Source organism: Centropristis striata, chromosome 4, assembly GCF_030273125.1.
Source record: "Centropristis striata isolate RG_2023a ecotype Rhode Island chromosome 4, C.striata_1.0, whole genome shotgun sequence".
Classification (NCBI taxonomy): Eukaryota; Metazoa; Chordata; class Actinopteri; order Perciformes; family Serranidae; genus Centropristis; species Centropristis striata.
In genome coordinates this window covers 39,712,521-39,737,254 of record NC_081520.1, presented here as the reverse complement: position 1 = coordinate 39,737,254, position 24,734 = coordinate 39,712,521, and the positions used below count along the sequence as shown (strand labels likewise).

The following is a 24,734-nucleotide window of genomic DNA, read 5'->3' as shown; positions in this document are numbered from 1 at the left end:
TTGCCATTGCTCCACGGAGCAAATGTTAACACTGCGCCGCACAAGCCTGCACACACACACACACACACACACACACACACACACACACACACACACACACACACAGAACACACGTAGACACGACCTACAGCCGCATGTAGGAGACTCAGTTTCAAACTGAGATTGTTCTTCTTCACTTAAACGTGGAATGATTTGAATAGAGGATCAGACAGAGCCCTAGAGGTGTGGCTGCTCTCTTTTGGGTGACTGTGATGAGCAGCTAAACAGATCTATCACTCATCAAATTAGATGACACACACACACACACACACCCAAATCCCACTCACACACACCCCTCCGTCCTTCTCTCACACACACATAGCACATGTCTACTAATGCCTGATTTATCCCTGTAACACAGCTATTAAGCACAGCGGTGTCAGTTAGTGAGTGAGGAGCCAAAGATGTGCCAAGCAAAGGCCATTTCATCAGACTTTTTTTTTTTCTTTGATTGATTGGACCTTTTATTTTTTAAACCTTCCTCCATCTTCTCTCACTGGCGAAATAGGAGATGTCAGTGACACAATTACATTGATTAGTATCGATTAAGGGCTGTCAACAATCACAAACGTGGCAAAAGAGGAGAAAATCTTCATTAAAGTCAAATCTGATAGAAAATCCCATTTAAAAAAAAAAAAATACTGACAGGATTCTGTAGATATGGTTTGGGATTTATTCAGTCTAAAAATAATATTAATTCTAATTTCTCTAAGGACAAATGTTCTTGAGTCCATTGACATATTGGGATGACAATAGATCATTTGCTCTCCATTATTATCCTCCACCTGAACAAACACAGCCAGCAAGCACTCAGCCAAATATAACTCACATGGTCACACGAACGGGGTTTGCAGTGACATTACACTTCAGGGAGGACAGTTACTCAGGTTAGATGTGTGGCTTTTTGTGTTTTCGGTTGTTTTCTTCCTACCTGGGACGATGGAGACAGTGTCTTTCTCCCAGGACACCACGCTGACGTACTCCTGGACAGCTGAGGGGATGAGGCACTTGAATACGGCGACATTACCCCGCATGGTGCGCTGGTCGGCCACACGGACTGTGTAGGGCTCCCTGAACACTGAGGGGTGGAGAAAAGAGCTGGAGTTAGTCAATGGAAGGGTGGTGGTTGGTGTTGATGGCTCAGAAAAGGAGAATTAGGTTAAAAAGACAATTATCTTTAGTTTTAACCAGTGGAAAAGCAACATGGTCTCACAGGAATCCGTGGAATAGCCACGGAATCACTCAAATTTCCCTGAAACTGACACGGATTTCGCTACAATGCAAGTTAATGACAGTCATATCCCGTGGCTATTCCAACATACAAAGTGATTATGTACATTCACTGAGTGAATATTTAGAAAATAAATCATATATTTCTCGCTAGAAATGTGATCGAAATCCATTTTTATGCAGAAACTAAGTCAAAATATTGATTTTTTTCACTAAAAATGAGAGAACTGTCCGCCATGTTTTTTGTTCTGACTGCCGGGACCTTAAAAGTCACGTGACTTGGAACAAACCAATAGGAACAAATATCCATGGAATAGCCACGGGATATGACTGTCATTAACTTGGATTGTAGCGAAATCTGTGTCAGTTTCACGGAAATTTGAGTGATTCCGTGGCTATTCCACGGATTTTGAGTTAAGCGAATCCGTGGCTATTTCACGGATTCCTGTGAGACCAGGTTCGGAAAAGAGGTGAAAGTGAAAGTTACTAACAAACTACAATTTCCATGAGCCCAAGAGTACATCTTTAAATGTTTTCAATTGTTTTATCAGAGAAGCAGTCCAAAACCCAAATACAATGAATTTATAATGATGTAAAAACAGGAAATCCTCAAGTAATTTGCACATTTGGAAACCTGAAACCTGCAGAAGTTTTGCAATTAAGGCCCTATAGATACTAAACCATTGAAGGATGATTGTGATGTTCCCATGCATCAAACTTGAGCAAAATGAACTGTAGCATATAGCATTGAATGCAGAATCTGTGGACAACAAGACAGGATTTTGGAATCGGAATGATTCTGTTTCAGTTGTAGTTTGTTTGTAGTCCCAGTAGTATCGACCAATCAGGTTTGAGAGAGGTTTTGGTTGCATGCAGGGCAACAGTCAACGTGGACAACTAAAGAGGCAGAATGCATTGGCCAAAATTCAATCTCAGAACACACTGGCTATCAAATGATGATGATTGAGCTTTAAATTAGCTTTTTTATCTAAAAAAGCTAAAATTCATATGCAAAGAAAGAATCCGGTCTTCGACGTCGTCACTCAACTTCAACTCCATTTTTGTGTCTTAAGTTGCTATTCAGAGTGTAAACAGTGACAGAAGAGGAAGTCTTGGCCTGGATATCTGTAGTGTGTAGTGGGGCTTCAGCCTATTCCTGTTTCGGTTGCTGTCTGACGGATTCTTTTCTAAAAAACATGATTTTATTTTGTTGTCTTTGTTTTGTTTGTTGTTGTTGTTGTTTTTTGTTGTTTTTTGTAACCGAAATAAAGCATTCATTCATTCATTCATTCAATTCGCTCCTCTTTACTGCACATGTTGACACTGTACAGTCGACACTCTTCTGTCCTGTTTAACCCAAAGTAAAAGCCGGGGCAGGTCTCGTAAACAAACTTGTCTGGTGTTCTGTTCAACCCCATTAAGCCAGCATTTCTCTCTTTAGCCCCACATTTGAAGTCACACAATGATTGTAAGGAGGGTTGACACGGAGCTGTGTTGAAGGGGATACACAGTGAGTGGCCCTTGGCCTTTTAAAGAACAACGCCACAGATGCTATGCGACGGCGAGGAGTGGAGGGTTGCTCACGGCCGACGGACCTGTCACATACAGGCGCCGGGCTTCAGAAACACACCCCTTGCACATGGCATGCAGAGCACTAGACTGTGAATCTGTGCCAGTGTACGGAAAGGATGGTGGTGATTAGGACGGGCTTAATGATGAAAACAGTAGCCTGTAGCTAACCAAATTATCTCTCCAGTTAACTCTGTCACATTTAGATTAGTGCGGAATGTGAAATGCTGAATCAGAGCATAAATTTTCATTAAATAAATTAAGTGAAGTGAAATTAAATTAATGGATTATTTTGGTGAGGAGGAGAGACAGGTAGTTCAAGGGCATGCTAGCTTGACTGAATGAACACTGGCCTGTGCTTTCTGAACTGTGTGGTGCTTCACCTAAAGGGGCGTTGCCACATTTTCCTCCAGTCTTATGTTTATGTTTTTATTAAAGGATCCCCATTAGCTTGTGCCGTGGCAGTTCGCTAGTCTTCCTGGGGTCCACATTCCAACAAGTAATACTCAACAGTCCTACAACAACTTTAACAGTAAAAATACATTCCAAAATACATTAGAAAAGTGCAGCACAAAAGTTCATTACAAAATGCAGCACAAATTTAAAAGACTTGTATTGAATTATAGCCATTTGGATTAAATGTTTAGGAATAATTGGTCAAATGCATTTGATCAGAAAACAAATAAAATACAAAAAAAAAAAAAAAAAACAGCTTTAACCAGTATCATTGATTGTAATCCTGGACATCATGAATCCAGGCAAACATCGCTTCTATAAAGAGTAGCGTCCTTTCAACCAAAATAAACAAAAAAAATTTAAATAAACCCCCCCAAAAATATAATAAGCCCTACACCTAACATTAACCACTGACAAAGTACATCTTTAATTTCTTTTTGAAGGATATTTTGCTTTTTTCTTGACAGATATCAAGTGGTAAATCATTCCATATTTTACTCGCTCTATAAAGCACTGTTCTTTTCAGAGAATTAGTTCTTGGATGAGCTTGCACAATATCACCCTTGTCTGCCTTCCTGGTGTTATGTTTATGCACAGTATTACAAAAAACTATTTTATCTTTCATGAACTCAGGTCTGTGTGTTGTTAATGTGTTGCTCAGAAAGTTACAAAAATGAGATTATTCGACATGAGTAAGAAAGGGGGAAAAAATCAGATTGGGTCTCAGAAAGGCTGTTGTTGAGGAGTGTTTCTGGCATTATAATCTAAAACAATCTATCACCTCTATTCAACCAGGCTTCCCTTAGAAATGAGGACAGTAATGGCTTAACAATATAAAACACACATACACACACAACACAGGGAGTGGCCCCGCCCTGCCGTGTTTTCGCTCTCTCCCCCAGCTCTCCAGTGATATAATTAACGCCTAGCCTGAAGGCCAGTTTCCTTGGTCATTAATAATGCTTTATGCCAGCCGCCACTGTCACTGGAACCCAGTGGAACCAAAGCCGATGTCCTTGTCCAAATGGTGGGGAGTCTTTCACCTTAAAGTCGGAGGTTTAATCTCCCAAGTCTTTGTCTGATTCCGTCCATTGCTTTTACACTGTTCTACTTTTTCATAATTGGCTGAACCTTGGACCCTTCCTTTCTTCTTCCCTGACTTGTGATGGAGCTCGGACTGCAGCAGAGCAGGGACTATTCTTTCAGCATTGTTAAAAATTAAACATTGCATTATATATGTGAGCAGGCAAAACATATATGAGGTTTGTGAGAATGGATTCAGTAAATCAATTGCAACCTGGTCTCACAGGAATTCGTGAAATAGCCACGGATTTCGCTTAACTCAAAATCCGTGGAATAGCCACGGAATCGCTCAAATTTCCGTGAAACTGACACGGATTTCGCTACAATGCAAGTTAATGATATCCCGTGGCTATTCCAACATACAAAGTGATTATGTACATTCGCTGAGTGAATATTTAGAAAATAAAACATATATTTCTCACTAGAAATGTGATCAAAATCCATTTTTATGCAGAAACAAAGTCAAAATATACATTTTTTCACTAAAAATGAGAGAACTGTCCGCCATGTTTTTTGTTCTGACCGCCGGAACCTTGAAAGTCACGTGACTTGGAACAAACCAATAGGAACAAATATCCATGGAATAGCCACGGGATATGACTGTCATTAACTTGCATTGTAGCGAAATCCGTGTCAGTTTCACGGAAAATTGAGCGATTCCGTGGCTATTTGACGGATTTTGAGTTAAGCGAAATCTGTGGCTATTTCAAGGATTTCTGTGAGACCAGGTTCATCAATTGTGGTGTTACTGATGCTACTTAAATGAATGGTCGCAGTAAGATATCCTCTGGAGAGCCTTTCACTCCTCGCTACGGCCACCTGACACACAGGACACTAATGTGAGCTGAAGCCTCATTTGTAAACAAGTCAAAGCTAAAGGACAAATAATTCCAATCAAGTCTTCATTTTCAATTCCTCATTCAAACAGCCCCTGCTTCTCATGATGCGATCTACCTACAGATCAATAGCCCCGATCGACTGAGTAGCCTCGGCTATTGTGGCCGAGCCAATTCTTTCAATCATTTATTTACTCTCTGATTGACCCTGCTGCCTCTCGTCAATACCAGTGAAAATCCCCAATGCCCACTGTGCCTCTCATAGAGTGTTTAAAACCAGCTTGACAGCTTGTAAATGTTTGGTGCAATGATGACAGTCATCACATGTCATGTCAGGGGGAGTTCAAACCCAGTCAAGGTCACCTCAGGTTGGTGCTTCCTGTGCTTTGACCAACATGGTCTCACAGAAATCCGTGAAATAGCCACGGAATCGCTCAAATTTCCGTGAAACTGACACGGATTTCGCTACAATGCAAGTTAATGACAGTCATATCCCGTGGCTATTCCATGGATATTTGTTCCTATTGGTTTGTTCCAAGTCACGTGACTTTCAAGGTTCCGGTGGTCAGAACAAAAAACATGGCGGACAGTTCTCTCATTTTTAGTGAAAAAAATTATATTTTCACTTTGTTTCTGCATAAAAATGGATTTTGATCACATTTCTAGCCAGAAATATATGTTTTATTTTCTAAATATTCACTCAGTGAACGTTCATAATCACTTTGTGGTGAAGATCTCGCCAGAAAAATATGACTGTCATTAACTTGCATTGTAGCGAAATCCGTGTCAGTTTCACGGAAATTTGAGCGATTCCGTGGCTATTTCACGGATTTCTGTGAGATCATGTTGGCTTTGACCCCAGCTTGCTAACCTCTAAGAAAAAGTGTAGTTGAATCACTCACTCAAATAAGCCCTGTAATAATGCCCTTGTACACAACCATGTAACCAGCTCCAATAAGAGGCAACTGTTGTGATAGCATTGTCATTTAACACACGTTCCTTATCCAAGATATGAAAGACACAGAGGGGAAAAAATCATTACATATTCATTCTTTTAAGCCTTGTGACAGGATGCAAATGGTAGCCCAACTGATTTGTGTGTAAATTGCACTCCCCCTCATCGCATGCGCAGCAGAATCATTAGGATGTTACTGATGCCTGACTATATGCAGCCTGGTTGCCTAGAAACGAGCTAAAACATGGGTCTGGTGCACTGGGCGCACTGGGAGGCAAGTCTTGTATCACTGTCGCTTCAATAATTAACGACGGGGAAACCAAATACTGCATTTACTTATTCATAAAGCGAGCAGCAAAAACACAGAGAAGGAGAAAGAGAAAAATAATGACACGAGGGGGGAAATGAATGGATGCAGGTTTCATTATTAAATGAATGGTATAAGAGAAGCAGTCCTTGTGTATCAGGTTCAGGGGCCCTACTTATTGTATTAGTAAGGAAATGTCAGCCAGACAAAAATATGAGGAGGGCAGATGAAGGAAAAGGGATCTGAACACCTGCTGTCTTGGCCCGGGTCTACGTAGGTTTGTGTGTTTTAGTCAGGACGAAGGGGAGCTGAGGTGAGCTCATTAAACAGGTGTCCTCATTTCATTTTATTAACTTTGTGTGAAGAGGACTTGGGTGTACAAAGCCATCTTGCACTCAGGCAGAATGTTTTTCTAGCACAAACGGCTGTAATGACTTACTGTATGTGCAAAAGGCGTGCTTTCATTTTTAGAGTAAACTCACACATCTGTCATTGGGTCCCTTAACTTGTTACCAAAAGTGAAAATGATTTGAGTATCCTCAAGAAGAGAAAGTGGAGAAAAGCATCAGGAAGAGATGCTCAGGTCAGGTGTGAGAGGAGATCCTTAAAATACAGTTATTCTGAGGTTAAGATCCTGACAAACTGCAAAATATGTTACACACACACACATACACACGCGTTCTTGTACTTCTGTCTTTGTAAGGACCGTCATTGGAACAGTGAATTCCCTTGCAAGGTTATAATTGTTTTGGATTTTTCATTAGATTTAGTTTTAATTTTGTTGTGAATTTTTGTTTTCACATTCAGTTAGTTTTAATGGGTTTTTAGAGTGAGTTTGGTAGTTTTTGTTCAGTATTTTTTTTTTTTTAAATGCTTTAGGTTTAGTGTTAGTTTTAGTTTAGTTTTTATTAGTTTTAGTTTTTTGTAATGGGGTATTTGTTGGGTGGGAGATTAAAAGAGGTCACAGTAAATTTTGTCTTTATTTCCTTTGTCTGATCCATCTTCATTATGTGTGAAAAAAGTTGACAAAGACAAAAACGAAGAACATTTTCACTATAATTTTAGTTAGTTTGTAACCACACCGTACAGTTTCAGTTAATTATCATTATCATGTAACCTTTAACCCTTAAAACAAAGTCTGAAATCTCAAAAAAGCCTTTAAAGAAGTGAGGACCGGCCGAAATGTCCTCACTTTGCAAAAATGTCCTCATTATGTTGGTTAAAAACATGTTCCGGTCCTCACTATGTAGGAAATACAAGAACACACACACACACACACACACACACACACACAGCTTTGCTTTAGGGGTAGGATCAAATTTTACAAAAATGGCTAAATACTGAATTCCTTTGTCGATTGTTCTCTGCCGTTTTTCAGCAGTTAATAATATTCAAAATAATATTCAGTTTGACAACAGACAGATTGTCTTTCTTATCTTCCTGAAGGGAACAATAGGTCGGATGATCTATTAACTCTGGCACAATTGCGTTTCCAGACCGAAATAGGTAGAAGTCCCTGCTGCCACAGATGAGTACAGTAGGCAAAACTAACAACAAATACAATTATCAGAAATTATTCTGTTTATCATTATATAATTAATTATGTAATATAATAAACAAATATGTATTTAATACAATTAAATATATAATTATGTTTATAATTCATAACTGATTGAATACTTATTATTATAATTATTATTTTTTATAATAATTATATTTTTTTAAACCTAACTTAATGGGACAAAGTTTAGCCAAGTACTTAGATGTCAAATAAGGAAATTTTTGTTTTAGAAATACTGTTATAACAACTACCACTGTTGTGTCTTTTAAAACCCAACATCATGCACTATATGACTTACATTTTTCTATTACATACAGTTAATCTATGGCAGCCTGAAGGAGAAAGTGAAACAACTACATAATATTAATTAACACTGGGGCAAAATAATCAATCCAATATGAACGAACTGTTGAAAACAATAAGTTATCACCAGTAATTTTGCATGTTTGGCTCATTATCCTCAACTCATTAAGCATTTATTTAGCAAAATGTTGTGTATTTATTTATTATATGGATTTCTTTCCTTCTTCCAAACATCCGTTGTATTCAATTCATTTCCATATGGTATGACATTTGAATGGCAGACTCCTGAAGTTCACTTGAGTTGATTTGTTGTGACAGATCAATCTGGACATTGTGTTTGGTGTGATAAATTACACAACTCAATCAAGCTTCAAAAGTTGCCAATTTGATTTTTTATACTATACGGAAATGAATGAAAATCAACGGCTGACTGAAAAGTAAGAAAAGTCAGTAAATAAAGACCCTGTCTGGAGTTACATACATACTTAAATATATGGGAATTACTTGTGTGACAACACTAACAGTTGTTATCTTTGAATTTATTATTATTCCATAGTTGTTTGGCTGTTCCTCTTTCGATATCTATCAAACAATATGAAAAATAAATATGAGAAATAGACTGGTGTTTAGAAAGAAACCTCAAAAGAACCTTGAGTAAAAATAAACACAGAAAACTAATTAAAATTAGCCACAATGTGAGAGCCAAATGAAAACATATACAGGAAAACAAGCAGCCCACATAGTGATTTTCATAAAGTGGAGCTATCCAGACAGGTGCTAGTGCTATTATTGGCCCACGATCAGCATGCATGGGAGAGGGTGAGAAAGAGGGGGAGGGACAGAGAGAGATGTGAAGATGTGAAGAGAGAGAGAGAGAGAGAGAGAGAGAGAGAGACGGATGGCGAGGGGGAATGGGGGTGAGGCAGATTTTTTGGGGGGTGTCACACTGTGAGCTGTCAGCTGCCATCATTCTCCTGCGCCACCTGAGACAGGGCATGCCACACCCTAGCGCTCACGCCTCTGTCGCCCATGGCAACTGCAGGGTTGTATATGTGTGTGTGTGTGTGTGTGTGTGTGTGTGTGTGTGTGTGTGTTGTGTAGGACTCTGGAGGTAATGAGGTGCACACACATGCACATGAGCCCTGGTTATGGAGCTGTGGAGTTGTGGTTGCCTCAGCATTTAATTGATTAATTGTTGTAATTATTTGGGCGGGAAGGTCATCCCAACACTGAGGCTGGCTAGAAGGTCACTCTCACGCTGGAGGGACTGTCCTCCTCTAGGGACCACACAGGCCATATGGGTGTGTTTATAAGTGTGTGTGTGTGTGTGTGTGTGTGTGTGTGCGTGTGTGTGGTGGTGAGAGAGACAATCCGGCAGCATTTTGGAGACTAATTTTGTTCGTATCCATGTGTGTGTGTGGGGTGGGGGGACTGCTGACTGTCTCTTCATGCAGGATTGATCAACACAGTCAAAATGTCTGCCTGGCTATTACCATGACCTGAAAATCCACTTTTCTTCATGATTCTGTTCACATCTTTCCATGTCTGTAGCTGACTCTCCAAAATACTTCCTGCCAAACACCCTGACAAAGAGCTGGCAACCAAACACCAAGAGCCAGCTTGACGAAAATGGCTCTGTGTGTATGTGTGTGTGTGTATAGGTGTGTGTGTATATGTGTGTGTGCGTGTAGTTAGGGGACTTTCCAGTCCATGGACAGATGGAGAGACTGGGAGACAGGAGGCTTGCTGGCATGAGCTATGCACAGGCTGGTGTGCATGTAACTGTTTGTGTGTGTGTGTCTGTGTGTGTGTGTGTGTGTGGGTGCGTGCATGTGCATATGCATGTGAATATACATGTGTGCATGTCTGTTGTATACACGTGTATCCAGTGTGTATCACAGGACAAATGCATGTGTTTATGATGTTTGTGTGTGTGTGTGTGTGTGTGTGATCAGTGTGAGAAAGAGCAATAACACCTTCCCTCAGTGTGTTCAGCGCCTCTCTCCAGCTTTGACCTTGGCAGGGAGTGTGGACAGGTCACTGGACCAACTGTCTCTGTGTCTGGGTGTCTGTCTTCTAGAGGATTTTTAATACTCAGGGTCAAGACGCTGCGCTTTGAGACACTTCACCCCCACTGAGACAAGTTGTTGGTTTAGGATGCTAATATGACTGCCGTTTGGTTTGGGTGACCATATTTACAGATGCTGGGCCGTGGCTAAGATATGCTGCTGTGACTATTCCAGTGGATATACTGCAGCCAGATAGGGAGACACATTTTTTCATAAAGATTTGGCGAGATTATAAATTCAGGAACAACCAGAAAGAGATTATTTTGGATATAACCTTAAGTGCTTTTAGCTATGGAGTTTGAAAGATGTGGACATTTACCAGGAAAGGAGGTAGAAACAATTCCATTGCTCTCCACTGACTTTGTATTGCGAGGAGCGGCCTCCTTCTTAATTCATCTGCTTGTAAACAACAGAAAAATGCATAAAAGCTGCTGTGTAGTGGGGTGCATGACCATAAGGGTAAAGAACCCATGGCTACATTTTTTTATAAGATGCCAAACTGAATAATTGAGCCTTTAGGAAGACAAAAGTGAATACAGGCAGTAAGATGTGTGGCATCAGCAGAAAGAATGGTAAAACTTGGGAATCCTGACGATCATTTTGACACCAAGTCAAATATCCAAACATATTTTTTTTGTTTTGCTTTATTATATATATATATATATATATATATATATATATATATATATATATACACTATACTAACTTTAATTTTGTGAGTTAAGCTACAGCAATTTGCTAGTGTGTAACTGGCTAAATCTGAATGCTATGCAGTATAATGTTTGCAAGTACCTTAGCTTGCTAACAGAAAGCTAACATTAGCTTGCTAAAGGCTAACTTGTTCTCTCTGTTAGACACAGGATTCTAAATGAATGCTTTGACATGCTTAAATCCATGTTTTTATTTAGTTAAAGGTATTTTGTATGAATGAGAGACAATCCTGAGTTGCATTATGGGAACTTTAGGATCCAGTGCTTTTTGAAGCTTGTAGCCAACTGTGAACCACAGCATCCCTGTGATATTGTCAGAATCATTAGACCGAAAAGTTAACCACTCCTACAAGCACTGATATTTCATGGTGGTCAGCCAAGCCAAATGGAGCTACTACCAAGCTAGCTTAGCATACAGCCGCACCAATGGCGCCCCACTTGGTTCAGTTTCTTTTCCCAGCAGAAGCACGCCTGTTTAGCAGCCTCAAACTTGCAGATAGTTGGGTCAAATCAAAACAAGTTTTTGTTCCCATTCCATCCCAGACCAAGGTCAACTCCTCAAAAAGTATGAATACTGTGTTGAACACAGTGTGTTCACACCTGTCCAAACAAATCGCACCAAGGAAAATTACCTAGAGTCCAATTTTAACACTTAGTAAAATGTGAACATTTAAAAAATGAGTGAAATTTTAACCCATTTAGTTTGCATTCAATGTGTCCAAGCCTCACCTGCTTTGATGTGGATGCTGGGGCTACGAATCTTGCCTGCTTGGTTCTCGGCGGTGCAGAAGTACTCATTGTCGTGGATAATGCTGTTATAGGCGGAGGGGGAGAAAGGGTAGAGCTGGAGGGTGCCGTTGGCATGCACGTGGCGGATATGGGGCACGTCGTAAATGTCGTCTCCGGCGGCCAGGTACCAGCGCAGGACGGCATGGGGGGCGCCGCCCGCAGGGCAGGGCAGGGACACCCCCACCGAGCTGGAGAAGGTCACCCGCTGCAGGGAGGCGTTCACAAAGTACAGCCGCGTAGAGACAACATCCTCACTGTTGACTGTTAGGATGAGAGAAAGGGAGACAGAGTTAGTTGTTAAGTGTCAGACATTAAGGCAACATTCACATATCAGACGGGTATGAAGTGAGGAGAGCACTCAAAGCTGCCTCCATTCTTCACTAAAATGAACTGGCTGACTGCTGAGGCATTGTAAGACATGGAATCTTGCAGATTTGCCAACTAACAATGGAAATATTGGCTGGTGAAAAGCAATTTTTCACCAAAGAACATGAACCTGGCTGAACTCCCCTTTAAAGAAAACCAATTTCAAAAGTTATGATCAAAATGAAAACTTTATTCAATAGTCCTGAGTGTCTTGACTAGTGTAAAATAAATAGAATTTCCCATTTTCCCATGTCCAGGGCTTTGCATGAATTGTTGCAAGCTTAGAAACTCAAATCTGTTTTTCAACATGTGAAAAATAGGGACAGCACACAGCACAACCTGTTGTAATGAATGGGTTCATATGACTTCTTACAAAAAGCTTTGTATGACACCCCCTGCTTCAAACTAATTTTTTTTGGCTAACATAATAAAACTTGAATTCTATTATGTCACATTCTCCTTATTAAACTGACATAAGACTTTTCAGACACCTTGAGACCACATTTAAAAGCCCTGATGTTCCATATTTCATTTTTCCTTGAACTGTTTTGTTATTTTTTAAAGCAGTGTGTTCCAGAGATTACTTTACAATATTTTCCATGAGTTACTGATTAGAATATTTTAAAGTGAGCATGACTTACTTTAAAAATATTACTGAAAACACTTCCTGATCTAATGCAAACTTTTACAGACACCCACATAAAGTATACAAGCTGATATTCAGGTCACCTCAACCCAAACAACTTCCTCCCTGCGTGCCAAACTGCAGCCATCCATCTCATCCCATATGCATTATCTTAATATCTCTAATCTAATATATGTGTCCAGAGAGGCCTTTGGAAATCTGCCTCTCAATAGAAGGGGAAATTGGGTCACGTAACCCGACCATCCTCATCATTTCTGTTGATATCCTCTGTCATTCAGGGAAACAAAATCTTCACACAAGAGTGATAGTAAACTGCTGCACTTCATCATTTCCACTGTAGATACTTGTATATCTGTGAAGGAGCTGGAAACCACAGATGTTTGCTGTAAAACAATGGTATAGTGGCACAGATGAAGAGCTACAGCCAGATAAGTTGTCCTCGGGGATATAGACCACCATATATCCTCTCCCTCAAACACCCTCTTTCCAGTTTAGAGTAGCGAGGCGTCTTTTAACATCTGTGTGTGTCTGTGTGTGTGTTTGCTGTGAGCGGGGTGGGGTGGGGGGTGTAAGGGAGTGTAAAGAAGTGCTGAGCTCAGCTTGGCTAGAGGCCAGGGGAAGACGCTGCGCCCCGAGCCAGAGAAGTTTCTCCTCAGACAATGATACTTAATTAATCCCTTTTCCTGGATTGTGTCAACAATGCCTGGATTAGCCCTATCTCTTTAATTCTCCCTGCACTGGGAGAAAATAGGGTGTTGGCTAAGACACATCAATGGAGATATAAAGACGCTATCAGATGTCATTTAGGCTCTAATTTCTACAGATCCTCTACATCAATGGATATCATTAGTAACTAGCTGCAAAGTGAGAGACAATAGCCCACTGGCTGTCATTTTTTAAGCTCTTAATACATGGCTGTAACATGGTTGAATGGATGATACAAAAGAGCATTTTCATATCTGTTCTGTCCAGTATAAATAGTAACATGCAATGACATAATGACATTATTCATATGGCATGAATGGGATGATTCACATGAGAAAGGGCTCAAAAGTAAAGGATTAGGGATAAAACCTAAACTGACATAAGGTGATTTCCACTCTCTCCTCCATTGTCTGATACTTTATGCATCTGTCTGCATCCCTCTCTCTTATCTTCCTGAGTTACTCCACTTTTTTCTTTGTGTTTTCCCATCTGCCATCATTCTTCCACCCTTACCCCTCCAAGACACTTTTCTCTCGCCTTCTCCTGCCACGGCGGAGACAGGCAATGTTATGTGATTGGAATCTGTATGCCAGACGCAGAGAGTTAAACCCACATAATCTCCTTTCACATTTAACACACACACAGTCTATCCACTGTGTAATCACACTGCCGTGGGAGGCCGGCGTCCGACTTCCCTGGTTCTCGTGTATGTGTGGGCATGTAGCGGAAGGAGGGATCGGGGAGCCGGGCGGGAATGCAATATTGTAGACAGGACACGGGTGGCTGGTCTGGGGGAAAGGTGCTCAGGTGCAAAGGTGTTTTGGATGCAACCGAGTGAGCGTGTATGTGTGTAAGTATGTGCAACCGTGTGCTGCGAGGTCAAAGGGATAGAGAGGTTAATGTTAAATGACTGCCTCGGTTCTTGATGTCAAACTCAGCCAGCAGCAGAGGCTGAGGCGTGCAGGAGAAAGATGGCAGCTCGAGGCACGGCGGAGATGCTGAGGAACTAGAGAGTCATTGTTCTCCTGCCTACCAGCTAAAATTGGAGCAGATCCTCTGTGTTCAAAAATCTGAATTCAGGTCAAGTTCAATCCATCGTACCGTTCGAATCCATGTCAATCACTCTCACAGGCTGCTGGGCTGACTGATCTGCACTTTCAGCACCGCGGAGAGCGCCACAACGCGCTGCTGGGTGAGGAACACACCGAAGTGTTTCCACACGGAGCAAACAAGGAGGAAGCTATTAGCAGACGATACCAGCGACAGTGACCTGCTTCTTTCTGATGACAAATGCTATTTTTAGAAGCAGAATATTTTCACGACAAAAACAATTTACTCTAGCTGTAAAAGCCCTCATGAAAGAAACGATATCACTGTATAAGAGTTTGTGTTCAGAATACTATCACCCTTTCACATCACACAATAATGTTATCCTGCAGATTAGTGGTTCACACCTTTTTTGGCCAATGCACCCCCATACAGCCAAGCAAAGAGGCTGAAATACAGTCATGGAAAAAATATTAGACCACACTGTAAACCCAACTTGTTGTTTCAACTTAAATATCTGAGTGTCGATGCTGCGAATGAATTTTATGTCAAGACATCAAAGACAATGGAGCTAACTCAAATTAATCTTGATATTTGACTGAATATTTTAAGTTAAAATGACTTTTTGCACATATTTTTGTTGTATTGAAAAGGGAAAATTAGTTATGATAACAAACACGCAAAATTGGGTTTTACAGTGCACCCTTGTCTTCTTCAGTTTATTGTTCACTTTAATACCTTGTACAACTAAAGGTACATTTGTTTGAAAAAATATAATGATGACAACAAAAATAGCTCTTAAGAGTTTAATTTAAGAGCTGATATTTTGCCATTTTCCATGGTTTTCTTAATGATTTTGGTTATTATCAAGAAAACCATGAAAATGTCTAGATATCAGCTCTTAAATTAAACTCTCATGAGATATTTCTTTTGTTATCATTATATTTGTCCAAACAAATGTACCTTTAGTTGTACCAGGCATTAAAATGAACAAGAAATTGAAGAAAAAGGGTGGTCTAATATATTTTTCCATGACTGTATGCACCTTTGATAGATATGGATGGCCTTTGCGTGGTTATTTCATAACATTTCACCACAAATATAAAATAATGATGGTCGAGGTAGGTCAGTGGCTGCACATGATCCTTAAGTTGTTAGTTATTGTCTCTTTTTAGTGGATTTGGTCACTTTCTTCATTCATTTATTAGAATGGCAGCAGCTGGAAGTGTTAACCATATGTTCTGACTTTTTTGCTCACTATTTTTATGCAAACCTTGGTCTGGAGAACTGCTGTCATCTTGTTGAAGCTTGACAGTTACCGGTTTAAGATCAGAATCAAATCAAATTTGGATGTATGTTGCGTGTTTTTTTCTTCATAACTTTGTCACTAATTTAAATTGGCACAAGGATTGACATGAGGTCTTTAAGACAAATCATTTTACTATCATTTGACAGCTGCAAGTATTTGAAAAATGTTTTGGTTGTAAAAGTTTATACAGCATGAAACCAACCTGGTCTGTATTTGGTTTAGCTCTATGACAAAGTTTTATTTTTTTCAAACCTTGGATATGTGCCGTAACAGGCTAAGGTTCAGACAGCACTTTGAGTGCTCTGAGTGCGAGATATGAAAAAATAAAACTTTGTCATAGAGCTAAACCAAATACATCACCTGAAAGATCTTGGCCTGGAGAGTAACATTTATCGATTTGAAGGTTCTATCATATTCTTGCTTTGAGATATTGACCTTTGAACCTTAACCTTGGGGCATATTTGAAGGCTTATAACTAAGGGACAAAAAGGGTTACAGACATGAGACCTACTGTTATAGAAAGGTGTTGACATGGACTATAATGTAAAAAATAAAAAATCCCCCCAATATTTAAAGTCTGATGCCAAAAATGTGATTGACATCCCCTCAAACCCCTGGAAAGCCACTAATTAAGTATTTCCAACTTCCAATTTTAGAGGAAACCCTGTTTTATTAAAAAAACTACAACTCCCTAGACCTCTCTTCTGTACTTATGTCGACATCAGCACCATAGTTGTAGTTCTTCTGTTTTAGGGTTGTGCTAGGGTTCTGAAAACATATTTCTACCCAATATATCAAATATCACACACTGTCTAATAAATAATTATACTGTATGTATATTATACATGCTAAAAAAAAAGACAACAATGTTTGTTTAATGAAGATATTTTAACTAAAACAGGAGGCCAGCGCCGACTGCTCTGCTCACGGAATGGAATGGAGCCCGAGGCATTTACAGTGAAGCGCGATTCAATGAGACCGCACCACACATCCGGTAGATTACAAAATAAAACAGCGGACATATCTGATCGTAAGTCGTCACTTTGTCAACATTAGTGTCTCCCGCTGTAACAGAATAATATATATCAGCAAATCAACCTCAGACACAAGGCATGTAAAGGTTTGATCCGTTAAATACACAGAGGATCAGGGAGATTTCAAAATAAAACACAGCGGGTCTTGTTTTTCTGGCGAGATCTTCGCGACAAAGTGATTATGTACATTCACTGAGTGAATATTTAGAAAATAAAACATATATTTCTCGCTAGAAATGTGATCAAAATCCATTTTTATGGAGAAACAAAGTCCAAATATTGATTTTTTTCACCAAAAATGAGAGAACTCTCCGCCATGTTTTTTGTTCTGACCGCCGGAACCTTGAAAGTCACGTGACTTGGACACAAACCAATAGGAAAAATGTTAACGTAACTAGCATTGTAGCAAAATCCGTGGCTATTTCACGGATTCCTGTGAGACCAGGTTGCATGAAACATAGCTGGAACCTCTTTCATCATGCAATTCATAAACATAAACTGCTCTTTACAGGGACATGATAAGCACATATAGGTTCTGTGAAATACACATTCATTGGATCCGAATTAGGCCAATTTCTATGTAACCTTTTCCCTTCTTCAGCCAGGGACAGGATCCAGATAAATAGTCAGAGGGCCACCCAGCACTCTATCTCTTTGGGCAGTAAGATAAGTATCACTGCCCTAATCACTGCTTTTTACTAGAGGTTCGCAAACTTTTGGCTTTTGTTCCCTTAACGTCTTGCTTCTACCCTCTAGAAGCCCCGGTGTCCAATTTTAACTTTGTTTTATCTGAAGAATTTCTACAGGCCTGAAGAGGTGCATAAATCATTTTGTGTAATAATTATTTTTTGTATAATCATTTTGTGTGGTAAAAATAAACCTTTTCTAGCTTGTTAATCATCTCGACTCCTTCCCATTCCCAAGATTCTCTTAACCTGAATAATCTGTTCAGAAATAAACAAACCATCATGTGGCTTTATCATAAATGTCCTCAGACTCATTCAAAACAGCTCGGACACAACAACTCAAACTCGGAGGGAAAACGTCTAAAAAGCAGCAGCTTATGATGCGATGGCTAATCGCTTTGTCCTGTGGTATGAATTCAGGTCACTGAGTTCACATACACACACACTCATGCACGCAAAGACACGTGTACAACCACACGGAAGCGAGGCCCGGTCTACCCTGCACAGAGTACGGCCTCCAGCGGAAAAGACCATCATGACGATGACGAGCATGTTACTTTCTTATCGCAATAATGATTTAGAGTTTGATGTCAAAATGGAATGAGAAAAGTGTGCAAGAAGGGTTAAATCTGCCCCCAAAACAGCAGCAATTTGCAGTGATACTCAGTTTTCTAATTCACAATTAAAACAATTTGATTCAAGATGCCAGAGTACATTAAAATTATTATTTTTTAAAGTGCCAGGGGAGGATCCGATGGACTTTATCATAGAAACACACCTGTGTACATCTGACCTGCAACTGTCAATGAAAGATGAGTGTGCCTTTATTTTGCCACCTCATACTAATCCTAAAGCGCTATGTTTAAATGAAAAGATTTGCTGTATGAAAGGTTGCTAATATCATGATCATTCGTCCTATACACTGTAAAAAATGTTTGTAGAAATAACAGTAAAACACTGTCAAATACATCAGAAATAGGGCGTAAAATGAAAAATTGTATATCACCGTATTAGACACTTTTAATTACCGTAAATCAAAGAATAGCACAAAACTTTTACTTTTACTGTCATAAACTGGAAGAAACACACAGTCTTGCTGTAAAAATATAACATTTTCATGCAAAATTTATGGACAAATACCATGATGTGTGAATGAATGACACAATAACCCTAAAAAATAACAGGATTATTCAGTCTAAATGACAGTTTTTGCTGATATTTACATTTAAATTTAGAACTGAAAACCCACTCACTGTAATTTTTACAGTGAAGTTCTGGCAACCACAGCTGCCGGTATTTTTCCGTAAATTAAACAGATTATTTTTTACAGTGTAGGCCCAATGTCAATCCTTGTGCCAAGTTAGTTAATAAAGTTAAGAAGTCAGTTAATTTTAAAATAAAGAATTTCAAAGAAAGATGAGTTGTGGGCCTTTTAATGTTGATTCATTTCATCTGATAAATATGATGTTTTGTTTGTTAACTGGCCCCTGACCTCCTGTCATTTTACAGAATTGGCCCTGGGTAGAGCAAGTTGAGCATCCCTGGCAGAGGTTGTTCCCAGGCTGCAGCTGTGGGTCATGTATGACATGATATAGACCTCGGAGAGCTATAATTTGTTGTTGGACAGTTCTTTTTTTAAGCCCTGGAGCCCTGGAGCCTTGACCTCTTTAAGATATCTGACAGTTGAGGTGTTCAAATGGGACAGCAATCATATGCATTATTCTCAAAAATGTAGTAGGCTGCATAAAGTAGCGTGATGAAGGACATAAACAAATGATCCAACCCTGAAACAATACCTCGGTTAAGTCATGGTCACCTCAGCTCTTAATGGCCTAGCCCCTCAATATTTGACCGAGCTCCTTAAGATCCACGCCCCTGCCAGAACACTGAGATCCTCCAGTCAGCTGCTACTGGTCGCCCCTAAAACCAGACTAAAAACCCCTAAAACCAGACTAAAAACCAAAGGTGACCGTGCCTTTGTGGCTCTGGAATAATCTGCCCTGGCACATTCGATCTGCAGGATCTTTTGAAGTTTTTAAATCCTCCTTAAAAACACACTTTTTCTCCCTGGCTTTTAATCAAGTTTAAGTGGACATCTTGCAAAAACAAAATTTTATTTAAATTTTTAATTTATTTTATCATATTTTTAATTTATTTTATTCTATTGTTGCACTGTGTTTATGTATTTTAGTTTTTACCGTATTTCCTGCAACTGTGATATCTGTACAGCACTTTGGTCAACCCCGGTTGTTTTAAATGTGCTCTATAAATACATTTTGACTTGACTTGACTTGACTAACATATATATTTATAAAAAAAAAAAAATAAAAAAAAAAAAAAAAAAAGCTCTTATTCTTTTCTTCTTTAACATATAGCACTCCTTTAGCGATGACAGTTAGCTCTTAAAGTTCTGTACTTACTTGATTCCTGTGGTCTATGTCTAGTACCATCAGGTTGAATGCACTTATTGTAAGTCGCTTTGGACAAAAGCGTCTGCTAAATGACATGTAATGTAATGTAATGTAATGAATTTACTATGGAATTTGAATAAATGTTTAGATGAGCACAGGGAAACTAAAAGAGAGAATGTAATCAGTCAGCTATCATAATCAACTAACATCTCATGTCAACAACGTGAAGCACAACAGAACAGTTTTTCCTCTTTATTTGGGCAACATCTAACCTCAGATGGTTATCAGAGTCCTTCCATAGCCCCAGGCTCCCTCTCCACCCTTTCCCCAGCAGAGAAAGAAGGAGCGGAGGAGCAGCAGTCATCCGATCATGAACTGTATTTTGATTTCCTTCTTCAAGCCTGAACGCATTGATTACAATAAAGAAGGTCGAAGTGATTTAGAATGTGAAACCCCCAGAAACATCTTTCCTGTTGGCTGAACCCCCTTGCCATCTTTTTCTATATTTGTTCCTTTTTTTTTTACTCTTTTTTTAACCTTCACTTTTCTTTTTGCCTGTGTTTCCTTTTGACTCAAATCTTTCTTTGCTGTACACTCAAATACATTTGCACTTTTTTTTCCTGTTTTTGCAGTGGATATGAAAATGGAGTATGAATATGTATGCTGGAGAAGCAAGGATATTGCCTATGGTGAACCGCTATGCATAATGCAGCTTTTTCTGTCTCATCTACATTCATTCAGACACACACACACACACACACACACACACACACACACACACACACACACTGAGATTCATACCATCACGTGCATAGAAAAACAGGGCTATAAATCCCTCTCCTTCTCCCTCCCGCTCTCACTCTTTCTCTCCTTCAAACACACACACACAAAGTCACATAAATACATTTCAGATTGCATATATACGTTCATAATGGCAAGTAGATTTTCTATGTGGTGAACCATGTAGCACTACAGATAACAGCACACAAAACACATTCAGGCCAAATAACAGCTGAAGCATTGAAGTCAGTGGCAATTCAGTCTTTGCAGTGATGCTACAGAAAAATGGCTGAACATAAAAGGCAAAAGATACGATCAGATTTGAAAGAGGGTGCTGCTCATTTACTATACAATGACTCCAGATTGAGATATGCATTAGGATTGCCATGACAATGTGTCTGTCCGCTTTTGTGTGAAGTCAGAAAGGGAAATCATTTCTAACATGGTGTCATTTCACAGGGAGAAACACTGTAGTCAAGAAAGAATAACTGCATGGCATGATATTAGGGATGTGAATACACTATGCATGCACACACACACACATACAGGAGGGGTGGTAAACAACCCATATACACAGTTTATGCAGTGTCAGTAAAATATTAGGCAGCCATTTCAGCATTTTGAAATTCACATCTCCCACTTCAAAAGGATGATTTCCGTTGTTGAAGTGAGTGTCAGATTTGTAGAGATGTGGGTTTTTTTTCAATTCTCCCTCAGAGACAGGGCCATAAATTGTTTGATGGTAAGCAGAACCGGAGAGGCAGAAGGAGAGTGAAATACAGTCGATTGTAAGATGTTAAAGTGAGATTGTAGGATTCTTTTGTCACTCAGGACATCAATCTTTCTCCGTGCGTAATGGAGAGGGCACCGGGCTACCGGACACTACTGTTGTGCGTAAAACCTGTTGAGTGAGCGGCCAAAATCCACTTCTGTGTGACAGCTTAGCGCAGTAACGATGTTGTTGCTATGGGCTTTAAGGTCCACAGCGTGGTGATGATAAACAAACAGACATTTGGGATTGTTTTTTTTGTTTGTTTTTATTGTGGTGCGTGACAAGTGGATAGGCTAAAAGCGAGATTATCCCTCTTACCAAGCCCTTTCGTGCACTAGTGTTCGCTTATGAAATCCTATTTCCTTAAGAAAAAAAAACAATTTGTTATATGAATTATAAAAGTGCTTCAATGCAGCTTTCATACAACCCCATGACTGAAGCGATCGCTGAGAGCGAATGACGTGTTTGTGCTGCACGCGGGTCAGCTGCCAAACGCAGAGCGCCAACACTTGACAATGAAAACAGGCTTTGCTCGCCGGAGCACAACGAGGGAGGCGAGTTAACCTGAGAGTGACATGTAGCTATTATACTGTGGAGCTGTCTCTCTCCAAGAAAACTGACAGGTGGTGCAGGCACAGCGGGACACAGAGCCGGAGAAAGAAGGCTCCCTTTTCATGTCCTCATCTAATGTGACTGTTTGGATATTGTCCTGCGTTATTGGAGAAGTTGTAGGTGAATCACATCCAAATTATTGATCTCAGTTCGGGATCACTGTGTACACTTTACGCACAATTCTAGTTGGTACAATCGTAGGGAAATTACGCAAAGACTTTATTTTATACATGGGGCTAGAAAAATCTCCCTCTACCCTCCAGCAATTGCAAATTCAATTGTACAAATAACTTTTTCTCTCCATCAAACGGACAAAAACAGAGACCCGTGAACTATACGTCACACTACACCTCCCAGTCCCCACATAAAACCCATCCACCTGGATTTCACACCGTGTTATTTAAAGATAGAGGCAGAGAGAGTGGGAGAGAGAGTAAAAAAATCTCTGAAGTTGTTGTCATACTATTTCCATCAGCCACTAAAGCCTCAGTTGTCCAATCCAGACGCAACATCTCTCAGTGCACCGTGCGGGTGTAGCCTAGTAGCCACCAGAGTCTGACTCATACCGCAATTACTGGGCTCCCCCTCCAAGCACTTCTCCTCCACAGTCGCTGTGTTTTCATTCCAAATTTACACACAGCCCGTGGTCTGCAACGCCGCAGATGAGCGGCTCAGGCCGGCCTCAAGAATACACGAGTCCCTTGTTAAGCAATAAGGAAATATAGGTGACCTTAAAGCAGATCAGATGCCCAAACTCACCCCTCAGACTTCATATATGGATTGAAATGGTCTTGAAATTATGTGTGTTATTGGCTGAAATCAAGAAAAAATAATAATTGCGTAACTGACCAACATATCAGACTGCTTAAACACACACACACATACACAGAGGGGGATAAATAGACGGGCAAAAGGGGAAATGTTAGTCCACCAAATGCAAGAAATAAAAAATAAAGTGCAGAAAGAAAATAGGAGCAGAAGTGTTTTACATCTCTGCAGGAACACTGTAAGACAGTCAATGTTCAGTTAAATATGGAGTGTGTGTTGCAGGAGGCCTGTCGACCAAACTGGATAAAACCGGAATCACATTAATTGATGAAATAATTATAGCAAGAGCTCTCACTCCATCCTGATCAGTCCAGGGCATTTTTCCTTAAAAATCTGTACAATTTCTAATTGAATCTCTTCAAATCCCACACCAAGGCGACTGACGTCTTTCTGACTGACTTAGAAATATATTAATTGTAGTAATTATTTAAGCTTTTTCCAATTTCTCAGGCCCTCTTCTGGCCTATCAGGCCTGAAAAGTAGACAAGCCATCAGCTGAGTTTGTCTCAATTTTATTTCCATAAAATGACAAGCAACCTCCCAAATCATGACAAAGAAGAATGAGTGTATCCTTCCCCCTCCTCTCCTCTCCCTCTATCTATCCATCTATCCACCCCCCCCCCCCCCCCCCCCCCTCCTCCTCTCCGCACTCATGGGTGCAGGTGTGCTGATCTGCAGCCAAAAGCAAAGCAACAAACAGTCAGTAAAAACCTAATGATGTCGAATTCATGAAATAAAGAAAAAAGATTAAAATAAATTATCTTAATATTATAGTTCTGTGATCTGACAGATATTTTCATTTTGGTGTGTAGAAACAAGCAGATACTTGTGTGCCATTCTAGGAGGCGCGGCCGAGCCAGGAAAATACGCAGTACTAATGCATATGCATGTATGATAATAGACCTACCTTTCCCCCTTAAAATAAAGTTTATTAAAAATCATACATGTCTAAAACACACAGCAGCCACATGAGACAATAAATCACAGTCGATTCGTGCAGAATGAGCGGAACATGGCGTTGAAAAACAACGGAAAATGGAAGTTTGTTTTCCACTGCGTTATCTACATCTCTCCCATCTCAAGCACTCTTTCCGCTCCAGTGGCTGTTTGCAGCCCCCAACCCTCCTCCCCTCACCACACACACACACACACACACACAGGCACATGCACGCTCACACACACACACACACACACACACACACAGTACATCTCGTTCAGTCACGGGACAGGGCGATGTACAGTGTGTATAATCGAAATAGACCCTGTAATCCAATTACATACAACAAAAACAGCACACAAGTCCTCGCCGCAGCTGCAGCCTGGCAGAGGGCACTGCCAAGGCCAATGATGGAGACCAGGAGCATGAAACACGCGTACTATCCCACAATTATAAACAAATGCTTCAGATTATTTCAAATGTGGAAACTAATACGGGTTATAATCAGGCATGTCCAGTTACGCACCCGTGCGTAAAGAAAACGGATGAAAATAAGGTGAAAAACAAAATCTTTTTTACTCTCTGTCCCTGTCTTTCCATTGTGTGGTTGTTACGAAGTGATAGAAATTCATAAATAACAAAAGAGCAGATCATTGTGTATTTAAAAGGCAAACTGAATCATTCTCTTCCATCT

General features: G+C 40.0%; 1 protein-coding gene across 2 annotated transcripts in view; it reads right to left on the bottom strand.

Annotated features, from left to right (window-relative positions):
• The window catches only part of dscaml1 (Down syndrome cell adhesion molecule like 1), a 155,846-nt gene that overhangs the window by 129,813 nt on the left and 1,299 nt on the right, over window positions 1-24,734 (bottom strand). For both annotated transcript variants that reach the window (XR_009394130.1, XM_059330638.1), the window contains exons 2-3: window positions 11,848-12,168; window positions 971-1,117 (exon numbers count right to left, since the gene is read on the bottom strand). Coding sequence is in view for 1 of the 2 variants with exons in the window: in XM_059330638.1 (XP_059186621.1) it covers window positions 971-1,117; window positions 11,848-12,168 (468 nt within the window). In the remaining variant the exon portion in view is untranslated. The remainder of the gene's footprint in view (window positions 1-970; window positions 1,118-11,847; window positions 12,169-24,734) is intronic.